Source organism: Corvus moneduloides, chromosome 14 (genome assembly GCF_009650955.1).
Source record: "Corvus moneduloides isolate bCorMon1 chromosome 14, bCorMon1.pri, whole genome shotgun sequence".
Lineage (NCBI taxonomy): Eukaryota > Metazoa > Chordata > Aves > Passeriformes > Corvidae > Corvus > Corvus moneduloides.
The window spans coordinates 19,206,821-19,223,015 of NC_045489.1; the positions used below are offsets into that span (position 1 = coordinate 19,206,821).

Here is a 16,195-nt window from a genome sequence, read left to right on the forward strand (position 1 = left end):
GCTGCTGCACTTAGTGCAGAACCCGGTGCTGCGCCTCAGCTACAGAATAACAAGAAAATGGATTGTTCGGGGTGGATTGGGATGTGGAATCCCTGCACCAGCAGTCAGACTGAAAGTCTCATTCCTTAAAAAGCCCACACTCGTCCATAATACCACAGATATCCATGGGGATAACCCAGAGATGGATTTGGTGCACAGAACCCTTCACAAACACTCCTGCCACGTCACAAACACATCATTCACTCCAAGAGCAGCCAGAGCCCACTCTGCCCATGGATGTTTCCAGCTCTACACAACATTCCTGTCCTCCAGGTGAGGCCTGGACACACCTGGGGCTGTCACCCTGGAATACACCCCAAACCTCCCCACCAGAGAAGGGGATTTGAAATGGGTTTCTTTGGTTTTGGTTTTTGTTTTATGCAAGCAAGGTTCACAGTAGCTGAATGCCGGGTGGCTGAAAAAGCTAAAACCAAACCAATCACACGAAGACACAAGTTGGCCATCAGCTACAGGCGGCAGTGGCATTCCCGGCCATGGAGGGCTCTTCCCACTGCGGCAGAAGCAAGCCGGGCTGGGAGCAGGCTGCAGGGCAGGGAGGGGCTCAGCGAAAGCCGAGGAAGCCCTGGTGGTGCTCTGCTCCCAGAGCAGATGCGGCTGCCGGGGTTCCTCGGCCACCCCTCCGTGCCGGGGCTGGTTCGGGTGCATCGCCCCTCGGATCCTGCGCTCCCGGCTCTCCCCGTCCTTCCCCACAGCTGCAAACCTGGAGAGTGCAAAACGCTGGCAAAGAACTCTGCTGGTCTGCACAGACAGTGGTGTGGGAGGAGAGGAGCTCTCCAAGGGGAGGGTTGATGCGGAGCTGCATTTTGGGTGTGCTGTCCCTGCTGTGCCCTCCTCCCGAGGGACTCCAGGTACACCCTGAGGGAACAGCATCGCTTGGAGAGCGAACCCCAGCACAGCCCCAGCGTCCTCTCCACTGCAAGCAATGCAAGCAAGAGAAAAAAGCTCGGCTGGGAGCGTTGCTGAAGCAGGAGGCAAATGTGAAGCTGTGATGTTCGAGGGCTGGGCGAGTCTGCTCCTGAACCTGCTCCAGCTCCGGAGCTTTGCCTCTCTCCTCTCTCTCATTCCCTCAGAGCAGAGCTCCTTGGCGTTTGTAGCTTTTCACCGCCCTGTCTGACTGGTTCCCTCACCTGTGTGGGCCGTGTGACAGCACCCTGGTCACCCCTCACCCCGACAGGGACCCCGGGAGAGAGGGAAGAGAGGGAAGCCCTCCCTGAACAAGGAGCAATCTGGCTGGGATTATTTCCTGTGCCTGTGGGACAACAAGCACCGCTCCCAACCCCGTTCTCCTGGTTATAATCTGCGGTTTTAGGCTACCTAGAAATACTCAACTCAACTGCCTTACCTGGGAAATGCCACTGGGATGCTGGAGAGAGCACCTGGCTTTCCAGGGATAATGTTCCCGTTCCCTGTCCCAGGGCAGGACCCTCTGCAGCAGAGCCGGGTGTGGCCGGGCTCCCTCCCCTCAAAACCCGCCCCTGCTCTATTCCACAGGCTCCGAACTGCTCCTGAGGCTGCTCACAGCACACCGGGGATGTCTGTCCGGAGATTCCGGCTGTCCTGCCATGGGGCGGGAGCCGGGAAAGTGCAGGGACAGAGAGGATTTAAACCCGTGTTTGATCCGAGCTCCACTCGGAGCAGCCCCTGCCAGGGGTTCTGTCATCAGTCAATTCGCTCAGGTCACAGGGAGGGCACAAAGCCAGGGCAGGGGGGATTTTTCCAGGACAATCCTACTTTTTGGTGGCACACGAGTGTCTCGGTGTCCACTGGAGCCCCACCCCAGCGCCTCGTGCTCAGCCTTGGGAGAAGGGTGACCCCGCTCTGAGGAAAATGATTTAAAATGCCTTCAGATGCCTTTTCACTTCTTTTTATTTAATTCCATAAATATTTTCATAAGGCTCAGTGTCTTTACAACACTTTTTTAAACACTTTTTTTTTTGTTTTATACACACAACTTTGACACTTGTTTGACAGGGTCAAACAGTCCAATATAAACAAAATAATAAAACTGGCAAGTGCGGATCAGCTGGGTTACCAAAATCCTTTTTTTCTTTTTTTTTTCCTTTTTTTTTTTTTTTTGCTCTTACTGTTAAAACCCCAAAAGCACTAAAATATCAGTATTTGGCTTCAAACTAGAATTTTAAAAACCTCTTTTTTTTTTTTTCTTTTTTTTTTTTTTTTTAATTCTCTGCTACAAGTCCCTGTCGTCATAGTGCCTTTAAGCTCCTACAGACTCTTCTTTTCTTCTTAAGGAAAAATAAGCTTGGTGATGCCATGCAGAACTTACAATAGCTACTAAATATACATGTTCCCTGAAATGTAGCTGCAATGAAAAGATGACAGAGCATAAAGAGAACAAAACCAGAAACCCAAAGCACCACAGTGTACTATCAATAACATTGCAATGGACGGCTGGTGCCCATCCAGAAACTGAAACAAATTTCAAATATATTTCTCTATGTAGTATTTTCTATTTACAACTGTTAGATGCACCTAGGTTGGTTCTTGTTTGACTTTTTGGAGAGGGTGGGGAGGCGAAAGTCTTGAATTTAGATCCTCTGTTCTAGTGTCTAGGTTAAGGGTAATGCATGTCATTTACCTAGGGAAGAGGGTTTCTTTTTATTTTTATATATATATATATATATATATATAGATTCAGCCAGAGAAATACCGTAAACATGTAAGTTTGTTACAACTCTCTTGTTTCTGCATATGAAATGGGAAGTGGATTCCTCCTGTCTGGCATTGGAATGAAAAGTCTGTATCAGATGCTCAGTCAAGTCACCCCCATCTGCATCCGCGCTGCTCCCAGCGCTGTCACACACACGCTCCAGCCCTGCTCCCTGCTGGCAAAGCCCCAGCAGGTGCTCAAGTGGGACCCAGTGCTGGTTCTTCTTTGTGCCAATGCTCCATCTCCTGCAGCACCTTGGCAATTTATGGAGGGGAAGAGCTTTCTTGAAGGCCTGAGAGCCAAGCCCCTCGTCCCTGCGGCCGCTGTGCCAGCGCCAGCACGAGCGGCGCTGCCCCGGGTGGGCTTCCCACTTAACAAAGAAGCTGCGAGTCCAACAAGTGGCCTTGTCAGATCTTGATTTATGATGCAAATAATGGTGTGGCGGTGGTGTTTCTTTTTTCCTAGTGCTGAATATTTAGGAAGCATCTTCTCATAAAAATTATGGATGTCTCATTCTCACTCTCTGAGGCACAAAACAGTAAATGAACAGGCTTAACTAATGTGCTTGTTACTTGGTTGGTTGTTTTTTTTTTTTTTTTTCCCTAAGCAATTAAAAAGGCAAAAGGAGTAAGTGAAATTTTCATCATGTTGACAACATTTTGGAATCTCTCTCTCTTTCTCTCTCTCTCTCTCTGCCTCTCTCCAGCCATTCAGAAAGAGTAAAACATTCCAGTTAACTGACAAGAACCCATCTCATGCACTACTTTAAACACCCATTCTGTTAAAGAAACAAAACAGTATTTGCTATGTATCCGATATTAAAATCTGGCCATAAAAATGCAAAGATACAAAAGAGCATAAAAATAATTTCTGATATAAAATTGGGTTGCTTCCTATTTGGGACTCCTGGTGTTTGGCTGCTGCCTGTCACAGAGGGGCCACTCCTCCTCTCCAAAACACTAATCTGGCTTTGCTGGTTATTGATAGTTTCTAGATTATTCAAAAGTATAAGAGAGATTCTTTTTGGATTTAAATAAAAATAATGCCACCCTTGCAATATGCCCTGAAATAAAACAGGCTCCATGGAAACAATGAAATCACACTCTCTGCTCCTCCCATTCACTTGGATTTCTTAGGGGCAAAAAAAAAAAAAAAAAAATCTCCACACTCTTTGTCCTGGGGTGCTTATGTGGTGTATGAGATTGCAAAGAAAATGACAAATACCGTGATCAATCACTTCATCCCACATTTTCAAGGGAGCTTGCAGAATAGCTCTGCAAAGATTTCAAGTTCATCTTCTAAATCTGGTTAAACAGTCTCATTTGCCCTAGGAAAAAACAAAAATCCTCCTCCTGACAACGGTTGTTTTACAAGCTTAACCATAAGCTCCTGCACTTGCAAACAAATGTACTCAAGGCTGAAATTGTAGGAAGTGTCTTTAAAAATAGAGCTGTGAATCTCCAGAGGGAGAAAAAGAGAGAGAAAGAGACACCTGGAGGGTTGGGCTGATCCATCCCTGCAGACCCACTGCGCTGACCCCGCTGGGAGCCACGGGGGCTGCCAGGACCCAGCACCAGCTGGGACTGGGGCACAGAACCACGGCCACACTGCCCAGCGACACCCACAGCTCCCTGCAAGGAGGGCAGCTCTCAGCTCCTCTGCAGCTCGGGGTTCAACCTCAGGTGAGCACTCCCAGGGACCGGGGCGAGGATCCTTCTGCTAACGGGGCAGTGCTCGGGGGGACCCAGCATGGGGCGGGCATCGAGTGCAGCCACTTCTGGGCCTCACTTTTAGGGTCACTGCTCCTGCAAATGGCAATTAGGGCTTCGTTAGGGTGGTGCTGTGCAGGCTGAGCGTGGCCAAAGGATGGGACCTTAGTTCCTGAAGACAGAAAACTGGCCGCTTGTCGGAGCCTCGGAGCCAATTTTCCTCTCTGCAATGGAGGCATGAAGCCATGGGTTTTTAAGCTTTTATCTTTGCATGGAAAACAAAGATAGGAGTGGGCTTTTCAAGTGTCTCAGCTTGAAAAGAAAACAAATCAAAGATAAGCCCACAAAAACGAAGCAAAAAGAAGAAAAGCCCCTGATTCTCTTTTCTCAGTCTTACTCGGAGTGTGAACAAATCACCCCGAATTGAGAAAAAGACAAGTGCTTAAAAAAAATGCAAAAAAATGAACTGAGGAAAACCCATCTCTCACTTCCTAAATAGCTGCTTGCCCTTCTGCTGGGTTTCACCTGCCCACGAGAGAACAGTTAAAGCCAGAGAAATACTGCGCAGCGGAGCGGGAGCACAGGGAGCACATCCAGACAGGCACGAGTCAGACCAGGGGATGCAGGACGGGGACAGGGCCGGGCCCTTCCCGGGGTGGGGACTCGGGGACAGCCAAGGGAGGGACAGAGAGGGAGGGAGAGGGAGCAGAGACCTCCCAGCACTCCAAAAAACAAACAACACCCCCCCCCCATAAATAAAATCAAAGAAAATATACACCAATGTAGTCCATGAGGAACTTCCATGACGGAGTCACACAAGCGAGAAAGCATTCTGGGATGCCAATGACGACTCGGATGGGAATGAAGGAAAACAGGAAAAAAAAACCAAAAGAAGAGATGTCCAACCAATGGAGTAAAATAAAATAAAACAGGTCACATGGTTAGAAATCATTGGTGCTTCCTAGTATCTAGTAGCAGATTACTTCCCAAAAACAACAAAAAAAGTTTTTGGTCCTTCTATATATATACATATATGTATATATATTATTATTTTTAAAATGTGTGTATACATATATATATGTATATATATTTAGTTGCAACAGTGCTTCTCCGAAAAAAGGTCCATCTATAAATATAATTTTATTTATTTTTATTTTTAAATTTTAGTTCTTTTAAGTTAAAATTCTCCATCTCTCTAGGTATTATTTTTTGAATGGTGTTAACCTGCTGAAGTTTTGCCAGAATGGTGCCTGGCTGCGTCTGGGTTCGGTGAACTCGAAGACCTGGGACTGGGATATGCCATCTGTCACCATGTATTGTCCCTGATTTAATGGATCCTGGGGTGGTGGGTAGGCTGGAGGAACCGACTTGGAGTAGCTCACACCTGCATCGATGATTGGGGGGAAAAAGAAACAGATCAGTCAAAGAGAAATTGGGTCAATAGTCGTTCTTCGTCATGCTACCGCTTCTTATCGCTTCATAACCGGGTCCCACAGGCCAGGACGTGCCAGGGCTGGCCAATCTCCAGGAACGCGGCGCCTGCCTGACCTCTCGGCTCCGAGGCTGCCTCCCTACACCAAGGCTCCAAGACTGGGACAGGATCCATTACTTTTGTTGGGCAGAGTTCTGCCCGCCCTCATGGAAAAGTCCTGTGTGAGCAAGGAGAGCCGGGCCAGGCCCTGCCCGCACCGAGGCCGACGACCGCGCCGCTCGCCCGCTCCAATTTAACATCTCCTGCTCCGGGCTCCTGCTCACCCTCCCTCCCAGCTATCCCTGGACAAAGCCCTGCCCCAACATGCCCCGCTGACCAGCCCCGAGCACGACCCCGAGCACGGCCCCGCTCCGATTCCCGCACGGAACGGAGCAGAGCTGCTGTGGAAGAAGCCCTACCCTGCAGGGATGAGCCTACACCGAGGGCAACTCATTCTTTAGGACTTTTCCATAGGGTTTGTTCTCAATTCACCAGTCTGGCTTCAGCCCAAAACGGCTGCACGCAACGCAGAAAAGGCTGATTCTGCTCGATCCAAACTGGCAGCAATGGATGGACTGGCAAGGCTACACTTTTAGGGTTGAGGTGTTTAATTCCCACACAGGTGAGCCACAGCTCCTGTGCAGGAACGGGGAGAGGGGATGCTGCCCTTACAGCTTTCCCACGGAACGAGGGGGCTTCAGCAACCTGTTGTAAAGAATGGTGTGGAAAGGGTGGCTCTGGGTGACTGAAGTGGAACAGAAGGGATGTGTGTCACCACCAAAGCGTGGCCTACAGGGCACAGTGACACAGTCTGGATGTCCTTCCCCGCAACGCCGCTGACGAGGGACAACCCCTCCTTCAGCCTCAGGGCAGCGGGGCCGGCTGGAAACCACGACTGCAGGAAGGAGAGAGGAGCAGGGCTGTGGAGCAGCTTGCTGTAAGCTCTGGCCATCTCTGGATCATGCAGAACTGCTCTTCCTTCTGCGGGGCCGCGGGACGGGCGAGGCTTCGCGAGGGCCGGCTCGGGGCCGTCGCCTCCCCGGGTTTTAACCGCAGCAGCGAGGCCACTGTCCCCGAGCAGCTCAGTGTCCTCATCTGGACAGCGGGATGGCATCCCCCACCTACCTCACAGGAGGGTTGTGAAGCTAAATTAATTAATGTTTGTAAAACACTTTGAGATCCTCGGCTGGGAAGGTGCTGGAGAAGGCAAAATACGGTGATTAGCACCCAGGTACCAGAGCAAGGTGTGCACAGCAATGCGGCTCCTACCACACACAGACACACCAGCGCTGGCCGGGCACGGACGGCGGCACATGACGGGCACTGACACACAGGGAAAGCCTCACGAGGGCACCCACAGAGCTCACCACACAGCTTTGGCAGGCAGGGCCTCTTCTGGGTACAAACTAAGGCGTGTCTTTAGGGAAGAGAATTGATTCGCTTCTCCTTGCTACAGAATTTACCGATCAGGGGTGAAAATCCTCAAAAGTTTCAGACCAAATGGAGATGTCTTGAGTAATTCTAACTGATTTCTCCTTCTTTACTGTATTTTGTGCAGCTCTCTGTCCACTGTAGAGAATAACCAAGATCATTCCTTACAGTGGGCAAAAACCGCTCTGCAATTCACACTCATTAACCTTTAATGAATTCTTCATGGTTAGCATTTCAAACTTATTTGGAAAGATCGACCTGGAGATGTTCTGGATGTTCTGGATGATCTGTACCTGCATGCTGGAATAGCTACTCATCAATGAGTTCTCTACTCCGTGTTCCCAAGCTCCTGTCTCCCACCTGCAGAGCCCAGGGCAGCCCCAGAGCTGTGCTGGGGTCACACCTGGGCAGGGGTGGCTGTAGGAAACGTGACACAACGTCTGCACCACCCTCGTTGGCACAGACCTCCAAGGAACAGTTTGAATTTCAGTCACTGTGTGACTGAAACCCACAAGGGCAGGGCACTGAGCTCCTCTCTGCCCACCTCTCCCATCCCTTCTCCTGGCACTGTCCTGCTCCGAGCTGCCCTGCTCCAGGCAGGCCAACATGGGACCAGTGACACCAACTGGAGAGGCTGCTCTGGACGACAAACTCCAGCCCTGAGCCCACACAGGAGTGCCAACCTTCTCCTGGAGGCCACCAGCCCTCAGCTGATTTTCCCAGCAGAGACTGGTGAGGGATTTTAGGATCTGTGGGAAGGTGAGGATCTGGTACAGGTCCCTTACATGGCTAGAGTTGGGAAATAAATCTGCTTTGGCTCTCAGACTGACCAGGAATTACCTCAAAGGCAAACAGTCCCTTGTGGCACCAAAATTACTCATGTTCTACAACAGGAGAGCTGTGAATCTAAAGCTGCTGCTGGGGGGGACACAGAAATGGTTCTTAGCTTTGTGAGACCTTAAAGCCACCTTGCTTTAGCCCCATGGCTTTGGCATCCTGTGGCTGCAGAGCACCCGGCCTTGCTGGGCTGAGCTCTTTACTGCCTCTAAACCAATTTGAGGAGGGTGAGCTAATGTATTTTAATGATGATACAAAATGCCAGGAAACCTCCTGGATCAGCAAAATGTTGTGCACTTGGAAAGGTGAAGAAATAGAGGAAGGACAGTCTGGCTGATATCCACTGACAGTGATGGAGTTACACTGCAAGGAGTGGAATCCACAGTCTGTCTTCTCCAGAAGGGAAAAGGGCAGACTCCCCTGGCCAGATCACTGCCAAACCCCATTTAGTTCTTTCCCAAAACTCCTGAAAAATGTCTGTCCTTGCCTGAAACACGCCCATGCACACCCTGCCCCTTCCCTCAGCAGAGCAGCTCTTCCCATAGTTGTACGTGTGGCCCCGTGGATCTGGGCTACCGGCATCAACATCTGGGCTACTGGCATCAACATCTGGGCTGGATGAATGCCAAAAGCTCCTGGCTGGTTCTATCTGCACAAGCAGCTGAAGGTTTCGTATTTCTCTCATTTATCCAATGGCCTGAACATCAAACCTGTGGATGTCAAGGACATGCACCATCGCCGTGTGTGGGACATGCAGATAAAGCCTCTGTGCTCTGGTAACTCCAGAATGCATTTCCTTGTGGAACTGTGAGACAGCACTTTGCCATAGCTTGAGGTGCCCCAAGAAAGACTTTTCCATTTTTTTTTTGGACATATCAATGTTCTGGAACACAGAAAGTGGGGGCTGAGAGGGGAAGATTCACCTAATCTGCACATCTTCAAATCCTGAGAAAGAGCAATTCTGGGAGAAGTCTGGCAGGCAGGTATTTTTCTGTTCTGCTCTGGTTTGTTCCCTCATCAGAACTTGGGGCCATCGTGCAAAATTGTCTCTTGAGGGATATTTTTTTTTTAATATGCAAAGCCATAATTCCACTGCAATTCACCAGAAAGAAATGAGCACAGCTCTTTTCCAAGGCAATTTTGGGCTGCGTGGCGAGCGGAATTCAAAGCACAAAGGGAAGAATCGATGGATAAGGAACGATTTCCAGGCACAGCAGCCAACTCCACCCCATGGGCAGAGCTGGAGCTCCTTCTGCTGGTTTGTGCTTCCTTCTGCAGCGCGGCTGCAGCTGCACAGAGGATCGCATCGCTCACAGGGCGGGGCTGGGAGAGCTGCTCACGAGGAGAACAAGAAAATTCCCAGATTCATAATTTGGCTAGACAAAACTGGTGAGAGATGCTGCGCTGTCACTTGAAATCATGTCTTTTTATAGCACCAGGCAACGTCACTTGGAGCCTTTTGGATTTCTCAGCTCAGAAGGAAACAATTAAAAAAGATTTGAAACTGTCTCATTTTCCCCTTCTAGGCTGGGATTTTATTTTTTGGGGTTTTTTGGTTTGTTTTTTTTTTTTTTTTCCAAAGTGTCTCTTCTCTTTGAGGTGACAACACGATTTCAGCAGCACGTGAAGGTTTGGGAGCATGCTGGTAACTCACAGGCAATCCACAGGGACACGTGCAGACGGATCATCCAGCAGGACACTGCCCCTCCCCGGGCTCACACGACACAGACACGGAGAACACGCACATCTCCTCCACATAACCATGGAAACTTGCCTTACAAGCTGTTTACTCCATCCTCCACCTAGGAGATTTTAGCTTATCCTTTGATCAGGAGCTACTTCCCAGGTTTTTTCCCCCCACGCTGCTGTCCAGGGTTCACGCTGCTCATTAGCCAGAGCTGGGGAGGGGACAATGACATCGCCAGCGCTGCTGGCAGTTCTGCCCTGGCCGAGGAAAGGGAGCAGCGCTGCCTAAGGAACCTTCCAGCTCCCTCAGAGCTCAACAGCAGCTCAGCCGACTTGCATCTTTTAGAAAATGCTCAAAACCCCCACAAATTCAGTTTCCTCCTGAATACCGTAACCCCCACACGTGGGGAAGCCAGGGACACGCCTCCAGAGCACTAATTGTTGTATGGTTAATTACTCCTGTCATGGCAACAAGTTTAAGGTAAGGAAATGAGCAGAACTGGCTGGGTGGGTCCAGCCCTTTGCCCTCTTCAGCACATTTCAACAGAGGATCTCAAAGCACCACCCCACGACTCCCTGGCTCATGTGTAGGGTTGGCAAAGGACGATGTGTCCGGAGTTGGTTGTCCCCGAGGTGAGGATGGAGCTGAGAACAGGAACCCTCTGCCTCCCAAGGCAGGCCTGACCAGCTGGATTTCCTCGCTTTACACCTCCCTGCTGAATCACCCAGCTCTCACTTTGCCATAATTTGCCCAGCTCCAGAGGAATTTCAGTGGTGCCTCAGCCATGGCTCTTTACACACCAAGGGATTTCACCGGTACCAGTGAGGAGAACATGCCTGAGCTCCCTTTTCTAACCACGAGCCTCCCTTCTCTGTTTAGGAGGGAGAGGGCTGGCTGCAGCTTGAGAAATGCAGGAGGAAACAATCATCTCATGTCCTGATGTTCCCCAGACAACCACAACATCTACCTACACACACTGAGCTAACCCGAGCCTCTGGAGTCTATTTATCAAGTCTGCTACCGCAGCCTGATGTCATTAGACCAGACATTAAGATAATGATTCCTCGTGTGATAAGAAAAGCTAATCGAGGCAAGATGGAATAAATGATACTGGGGCTTTATCCATCAGAGCCAGGTGAAAACTAACTCCTGCCATCCTGTGTTTGTAGAGCCTCCCTCTCCTCCAGCACCCTGCAGGCTGAGCACAGATCGCTCCGTGGGTTTCACTGATGGGAAGGGACCAGTTCAGCCCTGGAATGAAGTCTGACCTAAACCCCCTCACCAAACTCAAGGTGTAGGAGTATCTGGGCTCACAAACTTATTTCAGTGGGAATCTCAACACATCATCGATGTCAACACCCTGGCTCTTCCCACGACGGGCATTAACATCTCACCAAAAAACTGCCCTGGGGGATTTGCTCAGCAAATCTCACCACTACCATCCTCAGAGGTAAGAATTTATTCCTGCTTTGCCTTAGCATGTAAATCTGACTGGTTCCTGGAGGATCCTGAGGACTCCAGCTGGATTCCTGATGCCATCAGTGCGATGGTGCTCGTGGACCCACAGCACGAAGCGCTGGTAAGGGTCTGGATTTTACAAGAAATGGGGTAAACTCTGTGCTTGCCCTGAATCTGTGGGGAAATACCACGGACAACACGATCAGCTCCATCCTTCCACCTCCTGCGCTGTGAAAAAAAGGGAAGTGACCCTGATTATCCGAAAATGCAAATGCCCCTCTTTGTTTTGAAGCAGTTGGGCTGTGGTTGCTCAGGCTCCTGCAATCCCCCGAGGCTGTGCCTACACGTGTGAATAGCTGGGGAAACACGGCAGGGCCACGTCAATCTTGTCAGCAAAGAAGATGCAATAAAAGAGGATTAAACAGCCGGGAGAACCACGGGAGGGACCGAGCACCCCTGGTCAGCCCTGTCCTGCCCAGCTCTGCCGGGCTGAGGTGCTGGGAGAGCCTCAAGTGCAGAAGTGGGGGAAGCCAGAGAAGCTGTTGCATGTCTGGGTCAGGGTTTTTATGACATAGTCGGCTGTGAGCTCAAGTGATCAGAAAGGAATAAATTAACAGGAAAATCCAGTGATTCAGAGGGTGTTTGGTGACAGGCCAAGGCAGCTCGTGCTGGCTGATGATTTAACCCCTGCTGGGTTTGCATGGCTGAGTGTTCACGGGCAGGTTTAGTGATCGCATCTTCCTCAGGTGATGCCGGCTGAATCTCTGCTTCCCTCATCCTAAAAACTTGGCAGGGCTCAAGGCATCTCCTGGGGGGAAGCTTGCACAGGGCACGGAGAGGAGCCACATACAGTGTGGGGGTCTCCTGGGGTGGGGAACACCCCCAGCTCACAGTAAGGTCCCTTCTTTAAATGTGAACAGACATTTCCCTTTCCAAAAGTAGGAAATGGTGCTGCAAGAATGGAGTCTCCTTCCTGGAAGGACCTCTAATTCCCTGGCACCGCTGGCTGGCAGCTGCTAGGAATATGAACAAATATCTCTTCTGTGGACAGGCTGTCCTGCAAGGGGCCAGATATGGACAGAGCTGGGGATGAGAGAGGTAACTGAGTGTTCCTTCAGGCTGCAAACACCAATCCTTGCAGGGGGGATCACGAGTGGCCAGGGAACAGAGGCCCCTCATGCAGAGAGGCACGCCACGAGCCTTCTGTTTTCAAATGCTTAGAAATGGAAAAATGACCCTGGATTAACCTTTGTCTACGTTAAGGATGGACTGGAGATCCACAAGGGATCCGTTTTCAAGGCAACTTTAGAGCAGTTCCCACGCCTTTAGTCAGTGACCAGCACGGTCAGAAGAGGCCAGTGCCACCCTCGCGCTGCCCTGTCCCGCCGTGGGACCCGGGCTCTGCACAGAACCTGCTCTCCTGCCTGCAAAGGGCTGCAGGGAAGGGTTTCTGTTGTTTTTCTAAGTCAAGACAAACAAATTTCTCTTGTTATTTCACTCCTCCTAGGAGACACCAGACTGAATTCCATTCCCAGTTCCCACACGGACACTGGAGGAAGCCAAAGGGCAGCGGCCAAGAGGCAAAACCTTGACCAACCCATGCAAAGGGCAACCAGCAGCAAGCAGCCCTTTTCCCTCTGTCAGTGGGGCATAGAGCCAGCACTGCCCATTTACTGGATGTCTAATGGACTTAAAGAAGGCCAAAACTTGGTTTAGTGCTATCTTAAGGCACCTGGTCCACTATCATTACGTTTTGCCCAATCCAAAAAGGAGTGCAAATCCTGGGACACTGGACATCATTAACTGGGTGTGGCAGGGAGCCTGGCCCTGCACACATTGCTGAGAGCCAGGAGGGGGCTGCTGCCCCACACGAGACCCTCAGCTGGGGAGCAAGCACTCCTCAGAACACTCAGAGCGTGGTCTCACTTAATCACCTGGATAAAGGTCCTGCTAGTTTAAAAAGCAGAGTTTTAAGGTTTCCTCTGCTGCTCTCAGCTGCTCTCCCCCTCTCCTGCTGCAGCCAGCAGAGGTTTAAATGCCTCCTTTTCAAACACATGCCAGCCACCTCCAGAGCAATACTTCTGGGAGGTGTGGTACAACAGTGCATGAAATAAGCAGCACTTTATACTATTTGAAAAATGTTTTTCTGCTTCACCTCTAACAAAGTTGATTGCATTTTCCATTTCACCTCCTTCACGGCTTTTCTCTCTTCCTTAAGTGTTCTGTGACAGGGGAATTACCATGGCTTCCCATTTAAGAGGTGGAGGGAACAAGTGAGATAATCTAGGAACAAGTCTGTAATAGGCATCCTGTGACACGGGAGCCGGGCTGGCAGCACCTTGAGCAGCTGAGCTGTCAAGGCCTGCTGCAGCCACTGAGACCATCCTGCAAAGCCTGCATTTAAATAAATAAATACTCCTATCGAATACAGTGACCTGGTCCTCCTTCTGAAGGGCTTCCCTGCTTTTCAGGTATAACTGATGCTCCAAAAGCAGCTCCAAGCCCTTTCCAGCGCTCCTGTGGTGCTGTGGGAGGGCAGAGGCAGCAGCAGCCACTGGCACAGGCACACCTGCAGCCCCAAGTGCCTGCCAAGGTCTTGGCAAAATGAAATGTTGTCAATATCTGTAAAATGCATACGGCAAGATTAAAAAAATCAGTCACTAAAAGCCAGCTCTCAGGAGTTTCCTCCTACCTCCCTCTTCTGAGCAGCGCCAGTAGCTCCCTGCTCCGGCAGCCTCGCACCTCTCGTTGGGTCTTGGGCACAAGACAAACCACAGAGTAACAAAACTAAGAGTTTTCAGTGTCAATACTTAATTTAATCAACCTGAGACTGGGCTATGGTCACCACAGCATAGGGCAAAGCACACAGAGCTACCGTTTTCATGACCCTATTTGTTGTTTCTCAGATTTCACGTCCTAAAACCAACCAGGCTGTGCTTAACTCGGTGCTGGGGGGTGACTGAACTTCTGTCTGGCTCGAGGACTTAATCCCGTAAAAAGAACTGCCAGTGCCACAGCCTAAGCTCATTCTTCACCAAAGAAATGCTGACTGCTGTTTTAGGAGCTAATGAATTTCATAGTCCGAGAAGCCCAAGATAACAACCCCTCCTTTTTCATCTCAGAGAGAAAGAGAGAGAAAGACAAAGAGAGCAGACAGAGAGCAATTGCTGTGTAAGACATAAGTCCTGTCAGGCAGATTGTATTTGTCAGGATGCAAGTCCAGTGATTTACGTGGGGATACTGGCAGGCATGCTCAGGCACCTCTGAACCGTGTCACTCACTGGCTGAACAGTACAATTATTAATTAATACCTATATTAATTAATAATAGAATTAACGGAACAGCTAGCAATAATTTAACCTGGCTTTGTCACGGCAGTCATGCAAGTCAGGCTCTCTCATTGTGCAGTCGTCACAAGCCCTGTGGATGCTCCCGTGCTGAGGGACAGACATGCAGGTGCTGAGGGGCTGTGGCAGGGGCACAGGGACAGTGTGAGACACCTGGGCCTGCTTTGGGTGTGCACACTCTGAGCTTAGGACATCTGGCCAGGAGAGTTTTTAGAGAACATCTTAGGAGACAACGGAAGAAGTCAGTAGAGAGGAGAAGACTGATGACAATGGAGAGACACAGCAAACCAAGGAGTTCACAGCTGGCCTGGCAAACCACTCCTGGACCAGCAAAGCCAGTAGACAACACACAGGTGAGCCAGAAAGCAAAGAGCTCCTTCAACTTCTGCAAAACCCCCCCCCAAAACACCTGCACAGAGCGGGGACCAACCTGCCTGCACCTGACCTGAGCCAAGCCTTGAGGAGCTCTCTCAAAACCCACTTGTAGGCCTACTTGTGCTATGGAACTTTGGTAACAAATCAGTACATCCATGACTGTGTGAAGCTTTGGAGAACTTGAGAAATGACCTCTCTGACCTTCCCTCTGTGTTGAGTATTTCCAAACCTGTAGCTGCAAGAGTTATTGCGAGAGAGAATTACCGCTGGTTTGGCCGGTGGAGACTCTGCCTAACACCAGGCATGGCATTGATCAGCTGGCTGCAGCCTGCCTGGCCAGGGAAATGAATCTGACATTCCAGAGGTACAACGTCTTGACTAAAATGCTTTATTTCCTAGAGTTGATGCTACTGTGCTGTCTTTAAAAAATTACAGGCAGCCCCAGGAAACAAGAGTGTCCCTTTCCAGCATTTTAGCAATTTTTTTTTTTTTTTTTTTTTTTTTTTTTTTTTTTTTTTTGCTAATGGGAGACTTTGGGAATTAGCAGAACCTCTACACACCTCCGCACTCACTCCCATTTCAGCCTGAGATAAACAACTGAGATAGATAGATTTCTGCCCCCAGGGACAGCTTCTGGACATCAGACTGGAGACACGAGATCAAATTCATCTCTGGTGCAGTTCCACTGGCTTTCAACCACCTTCGACCAGAGATTAATTTGGCCCACAGATACATTAAGAAAGGATACAAAGCACAAACGGTATTTGATATAAAAAGAGAAGGGAGGGGGAAGTTGAGGGGACGCTGGATCCTAACCCAGCAGGATTCAGCCCAGCCCGCTCCACCCTCACATCACCAGGCACAGAGCGTGTTGCCGGTTACCTTTTTGCTTACTGACTTTCTTTACTGTCATTGCCGCTTGCCGCTTTTGATTCTCAGAAATTTCAAAGCCTGGAAAAGGGAACACGGCAAACACAATTCAGAAGGTTGCTCACAAAGCCTCGTTTCCCCTTGGGGAGGGGGATGCTCTGCTCTGTTTGCAAACACGGAATGCTCTGGGGGTGTGTGGGCAGGGATTCTACCGGAAAGCAACTCCTCCTTGGCTTCTTTCTAATCTCACTTGTGCAGGGGCTGGATGAAAAGTAAGATTAG

The 16,195-nt window shown here is 49.9% G+C and overlaps 1 protein-coding gene across 13 annotated transcripts in view; it reads right to left on the reverse strand.

Annotated features, from left to right (window-relative positions):
* The window catches only part of ARHGEF9 (Cdc42 guanine nucleotide exchange factor 9), a 197,742-nt gene that overhangs the window by 3,258 nt on the left and 178,289 nt on the right, over positions 1–16,195 (reverse strand). For 9 of the 13 annotated variants that reach the window (XM_032124157.1, XM_032124169.1, XM_032124165.1 and 6 more), the window contains 2 exons: positions 15,926–15,994; positions 5,662–5,821 (listed from right to left, as the gene is read on the reverse strand). In XM_032124157.1, the coding sequence (XP_031980048.1) occupies positions 5,662–5,821; positions 15,926–15,994 (229 nt within the window). Of the gene's footprint in view, positions 1–1,908; positions 3,252–5,661; positions 5,822–7,033; positions 7,106–15,925; positions 15,995–16,195 lie in introns of those variants that run through there. The other 4 variants (XM_032124158.1, XM_032124161.1, XM_032124160.1 and 1 more) reach the window with 4 other exon arrangements.